This window comes from Spironucleus salmonicida, chromosome 5 (genome assembly GCF_000497125.1).
Source record: "Spironucleus salmonicida strain ATCC 50377 chromosome 5, whole genome shotgun sequence".
In the NCBI taxonomy this organism is placed as follows: Eukaryota; Fornicata; order Diplomonadida; family Hexamitidae; genus Spironucleus; species Spironucleus salmonicida.
In genome coordinates, this window is record NC_090600.1 from 261328 (window position 1) to 279080 (window position 17753).

The following is a 17753-nucleotide window of genomic DNA, read 5'->3' on the forward strand; positions in this document are numbered from 1 at the left end:
TATTGAAAATGAAATCACTGTAATCTACAAATAATAACTGATATATTATCTTAACTTTCTAATTTATAAGATTCATCTCGTAATTTGATAGCACAAGCTTAACTTGTCGTGCATTACAATGCTAAAATTGAAGCGTCTATATCACAAATTACGTCCCAAACACCATCACATGCAATAATTATAGCAAAATCACGTTGGTTGAGCTAATAAGTGCTGACATAAGGTGCCGCAGTCAAGAAAGGTTTATATAAAAAATCTCCAAAAGATCTTGCAACGGCCAGAAGTCCCTAAAGTCTTCCATCTTATACATAACCACCCATTTTTTCTATCCTGAGAACTTCATCTGGTAAATTTGGTTTATGGTCTTTGCTTAGACGAATAGACTATTCTAACACTTATTAAACATTATCAGACGGAATTTGACTGAACTCGGCGCATTCTTCTTTATTTTGCTGCTTTAGAGGGTCATCTGCGCGCCCTTTTTTGATTTTAAAATTCGCCCAGTCTATCTAGTTCTATCGTGCTACGAACGTATCTCGACATAGTACGACACGTGAATCTCCGCAATTAGCTTGGATCACAAATCCATTAAGGATTAGGACTACCGCAGCAGTACTCCCAGCTTGAAGTTTTCGCTCTTTCAGAACCTCGTCCAAAGCGACGAAAACTGTTTCCATAAAGGGCTACCAGAATTACTCTGAGAGCTGGCTAAGCTCATTTGTGATAAGAGCCTGTATACAGTTAAGAGCATCTGCTAAAATGAGAGGAAACTGTGCAGCAAGAGCTTCTGAGCAGTCGCGACCTCCATGTCCGTCAAATAGGCACAATAGGATCTCTTTCTATCCTCTGCTCTACTATTTCCCACGTCGCGTTCGGAATTGGTGAAAATTCATATTAGAGTAGACAACGTCTTCCATTTCCTGCCGTCGCCCCATCGTCTCTGCGCTGGCAATTTATACGTTTTTAGGAGCATGACTCATTTTGCGAGGCTTGTTTTTCGATAAGCAAATGCAGAGCTAAGGCAAAAATTATTCTCTAAAAATACTTTTCCCTTCATATTTCGCATTCTCTAAGATTCTCATGACTTCAGAATCATGTACTTGAAGAGTTTTAATCTTCTGCTCAAAACTACTTGAATCTGCTATTTTCACACTATCTGCAAGCTATTAAAGTCCCCGTAAATTTAGTCTGTCCAAAACAGTATCAACTAGTTCATCAAATAACTCTTGCGTAATGACATTCCGCTTTAGAAACTTCTATATTTCTTATAATTATCTATTTTAAATTGCACAGTTAATCAGGTTTATCTATAGGATTTAGTTCGAGTTTTACACTAGGCTAATCAAAAGCTGTGCAGATTCTCGGCCGATTCCTGCGTTCTCACTCAAGTCTACATAAGCGATCTGTGAATTAGAGTAGTTCTCTACAAGTGCACGGACTGTTGAGTCACGTGACTATGTTGCAGCAAGACCGATGAAGCGTAGTTCTCTGTGAGCCTTCAAGTTTTCGAGGATCAAAATTGCTCCAGTATCAGTGAGGGGGTTCCTTGAAAAATCAACATATATTAATGAGTCGAAAGAAGAAATTGCCTTTGATATCTACTTAATGCGATCCGTGTTGAGTCCGCACTAAACAAGAGTCAGTGACTGAAGATATGATGCACCAACTGAGAGTAGCTTCGCTAAATCAGGGTTAAGAGGTTATGATTCTAGAGCTAGTGAAACCGCACGTTTTTTATATTAAATTGCCAATACTGATGCTATTAGAGCAGCGGAAGCAGAGTGGCGCAAAGCTATATGAGTGTCTATGTTAGTTAATTGTGCATATGACAATGCTTATGGGTAGTCAAAATTTCTTGACGTTGTAAGGAATAGAAACTTAGGCAGCTATTATGGAATAATTATTGTAAGATCATGCGCAGAATCTAGCATTTCTTAAGTTATATCTGGTTGTAATTATTTCATATAATTTTATACTTCATATTCAAAAGATGCTGCTGACTCAGGTACCATGGCTGAATCCTGCAACGGATTTGATGCTCCACAACCCATTTTTATTGTGAAATATAGATTAATATATTATGATTATGGATAAGTAAGATTTTTTTGAAAATAGTTAAAAATATATATTTTTTAGTAGAGTATTTGCTTATTTTAAAATATGAAGATGATAAAGAAACGATGACATAATTAATAACATATACAATAAATTTATAAATTGACTTAACTATGGTATTAAACTTTAGAGGATACTCGTTATATTTTATATATTTATATATTAATCTAAAAATGGTTTAATGAGTCCGTGTAAATTTTCTTATCATATCTAATAATAGCTCATTTTCATCGTATAATACTAAAACTTAATATACTTGTGCTTGAAATGTAAATAAGTAAATTTATTTTAAGCGAATTATATATAATATAATATAATATTAGTATTATTGATACTCATTAATTTAATTAGTATGCTCAAAATACAGTAATCTATGCATAATTTATTATTACTAAAATATCATGTAATTCTACATTTATTATTTTATATTAATGTATAACAGATATTTTATAAGCTACTATATAATCATCTAAATCTAAATTTTTCTGTTACTTAATAAATTAGATAACTTTTTAAAATATTATGTTTATTATTTAAATTGCAAATTATTAACATATTAATTATAATAAGTGCACCAGCTGATTAATTTATTAACCTTATTATTATAATTTAGACAAACAAAATCAAACAATCATATAGATTAATCCAAATTATTTATTTCATAAATTTTATATAAGTATCTGTTTTACAAATTGTATCATTAATTATGGTATGGATTTTATAAATTACAAATATAGTATACTTAAAATCTAAATTAGTAAAAAATAACTCAATTTAGAACAATAAAATTTACGATTCTATCACTATTGTTAAATATTATCTAGGAAATTACTATTACTAGATACAACAATTTTAATTTTAACATTAATTATTTTAGAATATTATAATATCAATTTAAGGAAAACAAGAATGATATAATTATTAAATATTGACCACTATATAATAAATACTAACGATTGATTAAATAAAAGGGAATTTTGCATAGTAAGAGCAAGAATATATTTTATTGGCAATAAAAGATTACAAATTTAGTAGTATAATCTGTATATTACTATAGTAAGGAATAAGGTACATTATTATAATTTGAAATATACATAAATATTTTATTAATGAAACTAAAAGATATTTTAATTATATATCCATTTAATTACTAAATCACTAGTCCTTCAAAATTAGTTTTTATCATCACTTATAAATATTAATGAATAGGCAATTTACAACATTTTTTCTCACAAAAAAAACCTTTATATAAATATAAACAATAATAAGTAAAATGTAATTACTATTATTTTATTTTCGAAAAATCTATGAATTGCTTCCTAGAAATAATATTAATAAAAGAATAACTGGAAAGCCTTTAACTTATTTTTTTTCATTTAGTGGTTTTGTAAAAATAGATACTAGTTGTCTATATACGCATAAAATTCTAAAAATGCCTGTTATATAAGCCTTTACAAGTTGAAAAGGCTATTGAATAGTGGTGGTTACTAAATAAATAAAAGAAAGTTTTTAACACCACCTAGGATATAATTAAATGAAGCTCATATTATAAACTGTTAAGTTCTGAAAACGTAAACTAGGATTTACCATATAACTATATAGTAAAATTAATATAGATCAATGCTTATTTTATAAAATTTATTTTAAGAAATTAACTTAACACTAAAACTTAATGATGCACAAATTTCTGAAAATATTTGCAATCTTATAGTGTCTTCATATAGAGTACTATTTTTAGAAAATAATCTTGTTTAAAAATGCGTAGTTAAATATTTTGATGAGTATAATGATTCCATATTTGATTAGCATATTGAAAATGAGAAATATGAAAGTATTTTAGTTAATTATAAGATAATACTAATTGTTTCCTCATACAGATATGCAGTGTAATGTAAATATTTCTTTTGCAAGAGAAAATAAGTCGGTTAAAAAATATCACTAAAAAATTACGTAAAAATTTCTAATTGTCCAGAGTAGGAGTAATAGTAATTACAAATATTGTATAATTTATAAATTCTGGTAAAATTTTATTCACCTTAAACTTTAAATTATTATTCTGAAATAAATATTACATCAAATAAAGTAAACTAGCTATAGAGTTGATTAAGAATATAATGTAACACTAACCTTGAACTGGATGTGCATTATTTTAATATGAAAACGTGATGTTACTAGTTCCTGTACAAAACTAGATACGGTAACACTTCTAGATGCATTATTTGTGTGCATTAGAATTCTCTCTAAACATTATATAGTATATACGAATATCATTAATAAATATATTTATTTACAGGTTCTGAAATAGCTGATGATAGTGTTTTTAAATTCTAGCACTAATTTTTTTGGATACTATATTGATTTAGAAAAAATATGACATTAAATGCATATGAAATATTAGAATATAAGTCATAATCTGACTCTGAATATCATTTACAGTAAATAAAAATTGTATTGAAAACTTTAGGAAGTAAACTATTTATTAAAAGCAAATACTTGGGATCATGGATTAGTAATCCATAACATAAACCTGTTAGTGGTGTAAATATTAATTTAATAGTAATAAATTATGGACAAAACTAAAAAATAAATTTAAGTCATAGAAACAATTTCTTCTATCTAACTAAAGATTAGTAAAAATAGACATGGGGTTAATAGCGGACACAGTTAGTTTAATTTGATTTAATAACTAACTTCACCTTTTGCTTATAGAATAATATATATTGTTTTTCAGTAAAGGATAAATACTTCTAAACATAGAATAATTTGATTTTAGAATTTATTCTGGTGTTATCTTAGTTTTAAGCCATTTGCCTGAATTGAGTATGTTAGAATTTGTTTCTGAAAATCCAATATTTTCGAAAGAGTAAGATTGCGTATTTATTGAAAATCTTAATTAATATATTGCTCATCATAATAAGTAAAATTTTTTATTCCTATTTTCCTTTAAAATTATTTATATATTATGACTGATAATTTACTTTAACAAATCAAATTCAAATATTGAGGATAATTCAATTAGTCTTAACTAAGATATATTGTATTTATTTTAATTATAAACAAATAAAACCAAGTTAGTAGTAACTAAATTAAAAATCTTAAATATGTTTAAATTTAACTAATTTTATTTACTATAATTTATTATACTAATGATTTTCGTACATGATGATGTTATTTATAAATATTATAAAATGGGTAAGTAAACAATGATATATTTAACATTAGTATGATAAAATAGGCACAGATTAATTTCTTGCATTAAATATTTTATTAGTATAAATGAAAAACTTAACATTATATATTTACAACCTTCTATATATCTATTTAAATGTAATATCCTTATATCTATCTTACTATAATTAAATTATTGTGGATAGCGAATACAATCAAAATCATTCATCTATTTGGACGTTATATTTGTTAAACTCTTCGACACTCAAACGTAACTTAAGAAGTTAAAATTTTTAGCAATATTCATCAATTTTAACCTATAAATCTTTGATTCGATCTTTATTCCTTAAGAATTCACTTTCCGCATATCTTCTACATGTGTTAATTATTTCAGGACATTCAAGCTCAGATACTTATTTTTCATTTTTTAGAATTGCTTTTTGAAGCTGAAACACTGCCTCTTCCAACTCATTTCTATTGTTTGTATCAATTTCATCATCACAATCATAAGTTAAATCGTCAAGTTCCATTATTGCTGCTTCTTACCTGAGTTCAGATATAGCATCTTCTATTTCTGTCAAAAATTCATTCCTAAAAGTCTTTTCCTATAACATTTATTAGGTAAGGTCACTACGAATTTCATAGAATTTTTTATGTGCAGCTAAGTTTGATTATAGGATTTATTAAAGTGCTGATTTACAGTTTTCATATTTACTACTAATATCTTACTTTTCTACCTAAATATTATCTATATATTAGATGAGTTGGTTTATAATTTCTTCTGTTGGAAGTTTATCTATGTTAAGAGACTTAAGTAATGGTTGCATAAATTATTTAAGATATTAAAATAATATGATATATAATTATTATTTATATCGTAAATCAACAAATCGATATGTCCGTCTATAAAAATGTCAAGTAATTTAGGATTTACTAATCATGAATAATATTAAGTGGAGATCATGAAATATAACTTCGACTAATGATTTTATATAATTAATTATGGTCTGATGGTAATTTAATTTTATATCTTCTTGTCATAATTAATCAACTAAGCTTGTTTAGTAAAATACTATGAACATAGTAAGATTTATTTTGATATGATTCCTAGTATAATTTATATAGATATGATTTAATACTATCAAATTTAATAAATACATATCCGTTATATTAATATATAGTTATTTGATAACAATTAGTGATCGTAATCAAAGAAAGAAGTAATAATCTTATCTCCAATCAAATTAATGGAACTATTGATGACAAAAATTTATGTTTAACGACTATATATTTAAGTGTAGCAGTTAATAATACTTATATCTAAAAACTGAATATTATTTAGTAAAAAATTGTCTACAATTTATATCGAGTAAATAGATGTTAATAAGAAGTTAGTTAATTAATATATAACCAATATACTAAAATTACTAAAATGGAGACATATTATGGCCAACTATTATAATGGGGGCTTAACTTCACAAGAGATTAAAAATTGGATTCTGGATGTATTCATTAAATATTAGAAGCATCATTCATGATAAAATTTGATCTTAAAGATAATATAAAAGACATGTTTTTGTAAATACCAGATATTGATGATATGAATTATGCGCTGGAATGCTAATAAGGTATTATTAATAATAAAAAGGAAGCTATAGAAGATTTTATGGATATGGTTATTAATATCCATGATGATAAGGAGGAATTTTTAAAGTCGAAATAGATTAAATTTATCGAGCGACTTTAATAATAAATTATTGATTCACAATAAAAAAATTAATAACTATAAAAATAAATTGCTAAACTAATTGCTGCTCAAGAAAAATAAGAGAAAAATATTGATCTACTTACACTGAGCTGTTAGCAATATATACCATCAGATGTATTATAAAAGTGTCTTATTGACATTTCTAATATTTTTTAGAATTGCTAATTAGATTTTTCTTTATATTGTGTCAATTTGTTCTAAAAATTTTAAGTAACATTATATTAGTAATAAGAAGCTTGGCAACAAGACAATGATATGTTATAATCATAAAACTAGCAGCTAAAGTAATCATTAGATAATATTATTAGTACTAAATGTGACTTAAACTTTTTAGAACTATCATAAAATTAAGATTAATAAAGTTCTATTAGTAATGAAATTAAATTATTTAAGAAATAGCTCGCAGAAGCCACGAAGCAGATCGAGGAAGCGAAGGTAACTGACGCCGAAGTCCGGAATATCCTGGCCAGAAATGTTCCCGAGGCTATCCTCAATGAAGAGGTCAGATCCGTGATGGCGCAAAGGCTAGCCGATCATATTCACCAGCTGTAGTCTGAGCTGGACCAGTATAAGAATATAGGCGAGATTCCTGATGTATATTAAACTTACGAAGACTGTAAGACGGCGTCAACAGAGCGAGACCTACTGACAGAGCAGGTAGCTGCGCTCCAGCTAGCATGTGGGTTCAACCACGCCGATGCCGATTTCTTAACAAAACACACTGAGCAAGTCATAACCATTAATCATCTGGTAGAACTTGGAGATGCTGCTGATGAGATCGTGCGATTGAAGAACTAGGAGTAGAGACTAGCTGAGGTTACCCAGCAGACGTCCGAAATGGGAATCATGATTACTGAGCTGGAGGGGCTACTTTCGATCTAAGAAAAGACTAGCGCTGAAAGCGGCATCCTTGAGCGCACCCGCCATTCAGTGGACGAGGTAGGCGCCAGGATCCAAGAACTAGCACTTCTAAAAGAAATTGGTTCTTACGAAGATATCACAAGTAAGATTTCCCAATACCAACAGGACCTCGAAGATATTTAAGCTAAATATTTAGAAGCGACGAGAGCACTTCTCGAAATAATCACGGTGACTGAATAGGTCAATGATTTAGATGACGAAATCGTGGTTACTATGACGGCACTAGACGGAGTAAATAAATAGCGCGATTAGCTCGCAGAAGCCACGAAGCAGATCGAGGAAGCGAAGGTAACTGACGCCGAAGTCCGGAATATCCTGGCCAGAAATGTTCCCGAGGCTATCCTCAATGAAGAGGTCAGATCCGTGATGGCGCAAAGGCTAGCCGATCATATTCACCAGCTGTAGTCTGAGCTGGACCAGTATAAGAATATAGGCGAGATTCCTGATGTATATTAAACTTACGAAGACTGTAAGACGGCGTCAACAGAGCGAGACCTACTGACAGAGCAGGTAGCTGCGCTCCAGCTAGCATGTGGGTTCAACCACGCCGATGCCGATTTCTTAACAAAACACACTGAGCAAGTCATAACCATTAATCATCTGGTAGAACTTGGAGATGCTGCTGATGAGATCGTGCGATTGAAGAACTAGGAGTAGAGACTAGCTGAGGTTACCCAGCAGACGTCCGAAATGGGAATCATGATTACTGAGCTGGAGGGGCTACTTTCGATCTAAGAAAAGACTAGCGCTGAAAGCGGCATCCTTGAGCGCACCCGCCATTCAGTGGACGAGGTAGGCGCCAGGATCCAAGAACTAGCACTTCTAAAAGAAATTGGTTCTTACGAAGATATCACAAGTAAGATTTCCCAATACCAACAGGACCTCGAAGATATTTAAGCTAAATATTTAGAAGCGACGAGAGCACTTCTCGAAATAATCACGGTGACTGAATAGGTCAATGATTTAGATGACGAAATCGTGGTTACTATGACGGCACTAGACGGAGTAAATAAATAGCGCGATTAGCTCGCAGAAGCCACGAAGCAGATCGAGGAAGCGAAGGTAACTGACGCCGAAGTCCGGAATATCCTGGCCAGAAATGTTCCCGAGGCTATCCTCAATGAAGAGGTCAGATCCGTGATGGCGCAAAGGCTAGCCGATCATATTCACCAGCTGTAGTCTGAGCTGGACCAGTATAAGAATATAGGCGAGATTCCTGATGTATATTAAACTTACGAAGACTGTAAGACGGCGTCAACAGAGCGAGACCTACTGACAGAGCAGGTAGCTGCGCTCCAGCTAGCATGTGGGTTCAACCACGCCGATGCCGATTTCTTAACAAAACACACTGAGCAAGTCATAACCATTAATCATCTGGTAGAACTTGGAGATGCTGCTGATGAGATCGTGCGATTGAAGAACTAGGAGTAGAGACTAGCTGAGGTTACCCAGCAGACGTCCGAAATGGGAATCATGATTACTGAGCTGGAGGGGCTACTTTCGATCTAAGAAAAGACTAGCGCTGAAAGCGGCATCCTTGAGCGCACCCGCCATTCAGTGGACGAGGTAGGCGCCAGGATCCAAGAACTAGCACTTCTAAAAGAAATTGGTTCTTACGAAGATATCACAAGTAAGATTTCCCAATACCAACAGGACCTCGAAGATATTTAAGCTAAATATTTAGAAGCGACGAGAGCACTTCTCGAAATAATCACGGTGACTGAATAGGTCAATGATTTAGATGACGAAATCGTGGTTACTATGACGGCACTAGACGGAGTAAATAAATAGCGCGATTAGCTCGCAGAAGCCACGAAGCAGATCGAGGAAGCGAAGGTAACTGACGCCGAAGTCCGGAATATCCTGGCCAGAAATGTTCCCGAGGCTATCCTCAATGAAGAGGTCAGATCCGTGATGGCGCAAAGGCTAGCCGATCATATTCACCAGCTGTAGTCTGAGCTGGACCAGTATAAGAATATAGGCGAGATTCCTGATGTATATTAAACTTACGAAGACTGTAAGACGGCGTCAACAGAGCGAGACCTACTGACAGAGCAGGTAGCTGCGCTCCAGCTAGCATGTGGGTTCAACCACGCCGATGCCGATTTCTTAACAAAACACACTGAGCAAGTCATAACCATTAATCATCTGGTAGAACTTGGAGATGCTGCTGATGAGATCGTGCGATTGAAGAACTAGGAGTAGAGACTAGCTGAGGTTACCCAGCAGACGTCCGAAATGGGAATCATGATTACTGAGCTGGAGGGGCTACTTTCGATCTAAGAAAAGACTAGCGCTGAAAGCGGCATCCTTGAGCGCACCCGCCATTCAGTGGACGAGGTAGGCGCCAGGATCCAAGAACTAGCACTTCTAAAAGAAATTGGTTCTTACGAAGATATCACAAGTAAGATTTCCCAATACCAACAGGACCTCGAAGATATTTAAGCTAAATATTTAGAAGCGACGAGAGCACTTCTCGAAATAATCACGGTGACTGAATAGGTCAATGATTTAGATGACGAAATCGTGGTTACTATGACGGCACTAGACGGAGTAAATAAATAGCGCGATTAGCTCGCAGAAGCCACGAAGCAGATCGAGGAAGCGAAGGTAACTGACGCCGAAGTCCGGAATATCCTGGCCAGAAATGTTCCCGAGGCTATCCTCAATGAAGAGGTCAGATCCGTGATGGCGCAAAGGCTAGCCGATCATATTCACCAACTGTAGTCTGAGCTGGACCAGTATAAGAATATAGGCGAGATTCCTGATGTATATTAAACTTACGAAGACTGTAAGACGGCGTCAACAGAGCGAGACCTACTGACAGAGCAGGTAGCTGCGCTCCAGCTAGCATGTGGGTTCAACCACGCCGATGCCGATTTCTTAACAAAACACACTGAGCAAGTCATAACCATTAATCATCTGGTAGAACTTGGAGATGCTGCTGATGAGATCGTGCGATTGAAGAACTAGGAGTAGAGACTAGCTGAGGTTACCCAGCAGACGTCCGAAATGGGAATCATGATTACTGAGCTGGAGGGGCTACTTTCGATCTAAGAAAAGACTAGCGCTGAAAGCGGCATCCTTGAGCGCACCCGCCATTCAGTGGACGAGGTAGGCGCCAGGATCCAAGAATCAAACAGAAACTATAATGAAACATAAAAATTAATTAATTAAAACAACCAGTTATAAAAACAGCTAGAAGATATGACTCATTAAGCTTAAAACAACAATGTAAAATTAGATAATATTATATTTTAACTATTTCCAGATAATGATGCTTTATTATCAAAAGAAGAGCAAATCTAAAAATTTATTTATCAAGTTTAATAACTAATAGAAGATAGGAAAGAATTAGAACTAAAGAAAGAAAATACTCGATAGAAACTTTTAGATATAGATTAAAAGAGAGATAAGATATTAGAAGAAAAAATATAATAAATACTCAGAAGCAATTAACATTGAACTAAAATAAATTATCTGATTATTTTTTTTATTTTTTAATTCTCCATGCCCGGTTTGAATTTTATAACTAATTAAATTATTATTTTTAACTAAATTACTTACCTTTAAATACTGAAGGTATTTAATATTATGAGATATTTTGTTATATTTAGATTATTTCTTAAGCTAATTCCTATATCCCTAATTCTTTCTCTTAATTAATCCAAATCTATTATCTCTCTTTTAATCTTTTATTCATCAATATTTAATTGCTATTCAGATAATGAGTTAATAACACTTTATTAGTTAAATTTCGCATTTGTAGTACCAAATTAATTTAAGTATATTATTAATATAAAATATTCATTAATCCCGAACAATTAGTAGTGCTTACTTAAATTACTTCTGAGATAAAAAGTCTTCTTCTTAATATTAAAGAAAGGACTAATTTATTATATTTTAAGGGCATATAATCCGAAGAGCATTTATTATTCGTCTAAATTATATAATATTTATTTTATGCTACTAGTCTACATCGGCTGCTATATAATAAACATCATCATCAGTATCAAATGGTGTATTTTAAAATATATAAAACAAATGCAAAAATTCCTTAATTTCTATAGTATTTGATTAGTCAAAGTCTAAAATAAAAAAGAGTCTATCCAATATATCTTCTTCTATTTTAAAAAATTAGTGTACTTTAGATACAAACAATTGTTAATTTATTGCTCCTTAGTTTTTAATATCTATACGCTCATAAAACGAAGTATAATAAACAATTTATTTATCTGTCAGCTATTTCATGTAACTAAATACAAATTTATATTATTATATATTAAAATATGTATCATTAACAAATTTTAATGTTAACAATCTCACCATCATCATTTTGTATAACCGATTAATAAACAGAATTTTCTTTATTTAATAATTAAAAGTCAATAGTCTATGCTTAGATAAAATCTTCAAATCAAACTGCCTATGAATATCCAAAATAAATTATGGAAATTCAGCCTCTTACTTCATACAAATTTATAATTTATGTAAAAATCTAAAGATAAACCAATGATAACGATAATGTGACTATTCAATATGATAATGATTCACAACTTAAATTTCCCAAATTATTGAAGATAAATATTACAACAGCATCAGTAACTCAATAATAAATTAAAAATATTTTTTACTAGATGGATTATGAGAGCTTATAAAAAGAATAAATATTGTTATAAAATTAACTCAGATCAATAAAGAAATAAATCTTTGAAATTGAAAGTTAAGGTACTTTTTTGTTTATTAGAAGAAAAGATTTAGAAAAATCAGTATCAAATATAGAAATTCACTTAGGAATTAACCTTAAGGACTGGAAATAGCGAGTAAGAAAAGTTATTAAGTCATCTTAAAATGCTGCATTCGTAGCAACAGCGTATATTGTTGGGTTCATCCTAGCATTAAAATGGTGATATTCACTTTTTATATCCATATTTTATTGCTTTTATTTGCAATTTAAATTCATTTATTTTCTTTTTAATATCAGATATACTATTATTATTAAGAATACAATTTTTAAACATGATCTACTTTTAGAGGTAAAAATTATTGATAGTTAGTAAAATAATTTTAAATTCTCTCTTTTTGCTAAGAGTTACTTGCTCCTCATTCAAAAATGTATTTTTTTATACTTCAAGTATGTATTTATTATTAATATCTTTATCTTCATAAGTATGAAAAAGTTACTAAAGTTGTTACTTATTGATTTAGGTTTCTTTTGATATTTATTATAGATCTAATTTTAATTTTTTCAATTCTTACTAATATTATGTTTTTATCTCAAAGTTTTATTATGATATATTAACAACAATGGATTCAGATGCTTTATCATTATTTTCAATACTCATTATTTATTGTCCTTGTTAAGTGGTAATATTAGTTGTTAATATTATGATATCGGCATTTAATTATTCAATAAGTAGCTATTAAAAATTTTTAATCTCTAAAATTTTTAATATTTCTTTTTACTATTCTTAGTAAGCAGTCGTTTGCTACTTTAAATACAAAATAAACTAATTTATAGCTTATAATATATCAAATTAACGCTCATATTAAATTTATAATTATGATACTTGTTCCTATTAGTCAGTAAATGCTTTTTTTATTTATTAAACTTTAGATTACTCCTATAATTTTATCAGCTCACCTTATAAACTCTCAGTACAATTAGTATATTTCCCCACTTACTTATGTAACTCTATAATTTGATATTATTCTTTTAATACTAGGAATTTATTTTTGTAAATTCTTATATTTTGATGTACTTTATCTATATTTTCGGTTATGCTTATCATTTAATCATTATGACTAGCTAACAGTTCCATTTATTAATCACTAATAATAATCTTTGACTTGTAGACTCTATTTTTAGATCCACAGAACATTAATTACAAAATTATTTTATAGTTTATTTATAATATTATATTATATTTTCCAAAACTACTTATATTAAGCAGATATTATATATAAAATAAGCAAAAATTTCCTTTCAGTTTAAAATGGAAATTGAACTGAAAATCTATTTTGACGAATCATATTATTTTATTTCAAAAGCTCCTGCTAATAATACAGTTTAATCATATTTAAATTAATTATCGCGAGAGTTCTCACTGTTATTTAACGATCTTACGACTATTTTAGGGATCTAAAATATAAACTTCGTTGATATTCCACCGAATGCAGTAATCCATCAAAGTCTATCCCCAGGCGAACATGTACATGTCTTGCGCCAAATAGTAACAACGCTCCCCTAGAAGCTATCCGTATAAATTCTCAAGTTGCCTTCAATTGACCCAGAAACACTTCAGCTTTCGTAGTCTGCCAACCCAAGGCGTTGCGCTCCCTATTGCTCACCTCTAAGCAAGTTTGGAACATCAAATTGCTAGTGCACAATTTGTGGCGAGATCAAGTCCTACGAACCCATTTTGGGACCCTATTGCACTAGATTTTGCTACTCGTCTGAATCTAGAAAAATGAAATCGTAAAATTGCGATTTTTGTAGCATATGTCTAGGACGGTTAAGAAGTGGGAAGTATAATTTGAATTCAATTCATCAATGTTCAGTTTGCCATCGACCGTGGCTAATTTTGAACCGTCAGGGTGTCTGCAGAACGTGTCATGCGCTGATTCGGTAAGATTTTTACAATGACAGAATGAGCTTTAAACCAGACAGGCTATTGGTAGTTGGAGATGGTGCTATAGATCCTGCAAGGGATGTTGCAATTCGGGAAAGTAGAGAAATAGGGAGAAGAATTTTGGAGAAGTACAGGGATGATGAAAGGATTATAGATAAGTTATAATATAGCAAAAGCAGTATAAATGAACATTTTCCGCCTAGAAAAGAGTGAAATTTTAAGCACAGGTCACCTTAACGCTCTAAGCTTAGCTACCCAAGTTTGACTTAATCCTGGGGCGAGTTTCAATGCGTCCAAGACTACTCCCCTAGCTCCAGACTCCAAGCCTGTGACCCACAACACGAGTTTCTGTTCCTATGCAGCAAGGGCCACTGCGTTCGCGGTCCTTCTGCCAAGTTATTCCATTAACGTCGTAGGTACCTATACTTTACGTCTAGCATGAAGTTGAGCCAAGATACCATATAATGCGCAGTGTGAAGACATTGCTGCAACACACACACCTTATGGACGCTAATTGGAAGGAACAGAGCAACCTAGATCCGGTGTTAAAGGCATCAGATCTGAAATAGAGATTTCCGAATCTGATGATGCTGATGGACCAAGGTATAACTCGTGCGCAATAGCATTGAAGCTTCCCAGCATTCAAAACTATTGATGAATTGCTAGCTTATATAATAATATATATTTGATTTTGATTTGTAAGTTATAGACGACTTGATTTATTTAAAAATAATTAATAATTAATAATTATAATCCGATTAAATCAAATAAATTTATTTGTGGTTTAGAAAATTAATATTAAAATAAAAATAAAATATTTATAATAAAAATAATAAAAATGAAAGTTATATTATATAATCTATGAATTAATAATAAAAATAACGCCTTTTAATAATTTATATAATATATAATAAAATCTCTTTATTATAATTTTTTAATTTTGTTAAAGTGAATTTAAGTTAGTTATTTTTTAGATTATATTTTAGTGTAGATTTTAAATATAATATTCATACCTATAAATTTCAAGCAAAAATTAAATGTCACACATTCAAGCTATTATCAAATCAGTTATTAATAAATAATGGATAGTAATAAATTCAGAGGCAAAGCTTTATTTTAATTTTGCGTTGATTTATCCAGTTGTTAAAGTTTTATATTCCAACCAGGAACTAACATTTACCTTTTAATAACTTTACGAAGTCCATAAACAAGATGGTGCATTTGCCCTAGTATTTAAAACCGATACTTATACTGCACTAGAGTTTACTTCGGTTAATGGTCTTCATAACAAAACATAATCTGACGTTTTCACTGATGTTCTGACACGAGCAGATAATCTCTTGAAATATACAAAAAATCCTGTTACAATTATTCATCATTCATAAGTACCATCTGATTTTGGATTTTCAAATTAGTTTGATTGTTAGGCCTTTTATTAAGATTTTAATGCTGATTTTTAGAAATTTGCAGGATATTTCTGCATAAGCATTATTGATCCAAACGAAGCTATCCTAAAAGGTATGAAATCAGGATATTATATGATTTGTGATAGTGAAATCAGCGGTGGAATTTCGCAAAAGATCACTTCTAATCTACTTTATAGACTTTATACAGCTGAAAAACAGGTCAGCATGGTATGCGAATTTGGCGGTCTATCATTTTTATTCCATGATAAAGCTTAATATAATCATTTTTCAAGGCTGCTGAAGTAGGCGGTTTCGAGCTCATATCAAACGATTTACAAAACTAACGCAAATGATACCTAATTTTATGATGAAACGTTTCAGAAATCCGATTAAGAAGATAGCGAGTATAACAACTTCGATGATAATGTAGAAACTTGTACTTAAGGACACGAAAAGGGTCACTATTTCGATGCCAATGATAGAATGGCAGTCGTAAGCTTGGATGATGTCATAGCAATCTACTCAAATGAGAACAAGAACTTCACCAAAGTTGTCCTAAAAGATCTCGAAAATCAGGTCGTTTCAGTGAAAGCTAAGGCTTAAAATTTTTCAATTTTAGCTACAGAAATTAATAAAGAATCGGTTGAAAGTATTCTTAGTTATGATTTAAATGTTGATAGACCAAAATAAATCATAAACACCCTAAAAGGCACTGATTCTCGTTAAGTTGTCGATTTTGCTACTAATATAACTCAAAATATTGGAAATGCAAATATCAGTTCCGATAATGGAATTGTAGGTATTTCATGGAATTCTGTATATCTATTGGATAATAGAATGGAACAATCTAGAACTGGGCTAGAATTTAACTATGTGAAGACACCTGATTTCTCTGTAGTTCATTTATGCAAAAATGGCAGTGTTATTATAGGTTTAGATGATGGAAGCTGTAAAATATTCAATAAGTTAGGAAATCGTGCAATCAATTAATTTTAAGGTCTTGGATTTGGAATAACTGCTATTTCTACTGATTTAGCTGAAGAATATTTGATTTTAACATGCAAAAATATGATAATTGTTCAGTTTTTAGTTGACACAGAGGGTCTTAACATGCTTAGTAAAACATCTTAAATGTAACATAGAAAATCACCTGTAATTATTAAAATTTCTATTAATGATGCAGTTAGAGCTGGTACATTAGGAGGGTTAGCTCCAGCTTTTGTAAGCTCTGATAATAAGAGGCTGATTTCAGGATCTGCTAAAACTTTGCTTATATGGGAGTTCAAAAATATTATTCTTAATAAAATAAAGAATGCTAGAAGAGTAGATTTAGGTGTCGTTGGTCATGGTGGTAGAGATATAAAAGAAGGAATTTTAGTTGGATGTGAAGGAGGATTCAAAGTAGTTAGGTGATCCTAATATTTCTTTTACATATGACATTATATTTATTTTCATTTTGTAATTATTCTGAATATTCAATGATAATTTTTAAATAGTATATAAATTATATATATAAAAGATGATCAATTTTCTAAAATCATTATCAGACTCAAGCACTGAGCAAATTTAATACCCGAACTAACCAATTTTATCAAAAATTACGTATGGAAAACGAATTTCAATTTCAACATTAAATAACCAACCAAATACTAACGAAGCCGGATAAAGGCTTATATCTCGATAAAGTATGCACTGTTAATAACTGTATGATAATCCGCGTACAATCTTATAAGTATAGCTCAG

The 17753-nt window shown here is 30.9% G+C and overlaps 7 protein-coding genes across 7 annotated transcripts; 4 read left to right on the plus strand and 3 right to left on the minus strand. All coding sequences in view use genetic code 6, as the record gives it.

Annotated features, from left to right (window-relative positions):
• Positions 1 to 14: 14 nt before the first annotated feature.
• Positions 15 to 2012, minus strand: SS50377_24729 (Protein phosphatase 2C; the record flags this gene model as incomplete). Its single annotated transcript, XM_067908570.1, has 1 exon — positions 15 to 2012. One exon carries the CDS (start codon positions 2010 to 2012, stop codon positions 15 to 17), a length of 1998 nt encoding a protein of 665 aa, XP_067763391.1.
• A 3492-nt stretch (positions 2013 to 5504) lies between these two features.
• Positions 5505 to 6110, minus strand: SS50377_24730 (uncharacterized protein; the record flags this gene model as incomplete). Its single annotated transcript, XM_067908571.1, has 1 exon — positions 5505 to 6110. One exon carries the CDS (start codon positions 6108 to 6110, stop codon positions 5505 to 5507), a length of 606 nt encoding a protein of 201 aa, XP_067763392.1.
• A 605-nt stretch (positions 6111 to 6715) lies between these two features.
• On the plus strand, positions 6716 to 11437 carry SS50377_24731 (uncharacterized protein; the record flags this gene model as incomplete). Its single annotated transcript, XM_067908572.1, has 1 exon — positions 6716 to 11437. The coding sequence occupies one exon, from the start codon at positions 6716 to 6718 to the stop codon at positions 11435 to 11437; it is 4722 nt and encodes a 1573-aa protein (XP_067763393.1).
• A 983-nt stretch (positions 11438 to 12420) lies between these two features.
• Positions 12421 to 12882, plus strand: SS50377_24732 (uncharacterized protein; the record flags this gene model as incomplete). Its single annotated transcript, XM_067908573.1, has 1 exon — positions 12421 to 12882. One exon carries the CDS (start codon positions 12421 to 12423, stop codon positions 12880 to 12882), a length of 462 nt encoding a protein of 153 aa, XP_067763394.1.
• Positions 12883 to 13968: 1086 nt separating this feature from the next.
• Positions 13969 to 14817, plus strand: SS50377_24733 (uncharacterized protein; the record flags this gene model as incomplete). The annotated part of the gene is made up of 1 exon (XM_067908574.1): positions 13969 to 14817. The coding sequence occupies one exon, from the start codon at positions 13969 to 13971 to the stop codon at positions 14815 to 14817; it is 849 nt and encodes a 282-aa protein (XP_067763395.1).
• Positions 14818 to 14832: 15 nt separating this feature from the next.
• On the minus strand, positions 14833 to 15246 carry SS50377_24734 (uncharacterized protein; the record flags this gene model as incomplete). Its single annotated transcript, XM_067908575.1, has 1 exon — positions 14833 to 15246. The coding sequence occupies one exon, from the start codon at positions 15244 to 15246 to the stop codon at positions 14833 to 14835; it is 414 nt and encodes a 137-aa protein (XP_067763396.1).
• Positions 15247 to 15641: 395 nt separating this feature from the next.
• SS50377_24735 (uncharacterized protein) lies at positions 15642 to 17423 on the plus strand (the record flags this gene model as incomplete). Its single annotated transcript, XM_067908576.1, has 1 exon — positions 15642 to 17423. The coding sequence occupies one exon, from the start codon at positions 15642 to 15644 to the stop codon at positions 17421 to 17423; it is 1782 nt and encodes a 593-aa protein (XP_067763397.1).
• Between the last annotated feature and the right edge of the window lie 330 nt (positions 17424 to 17753).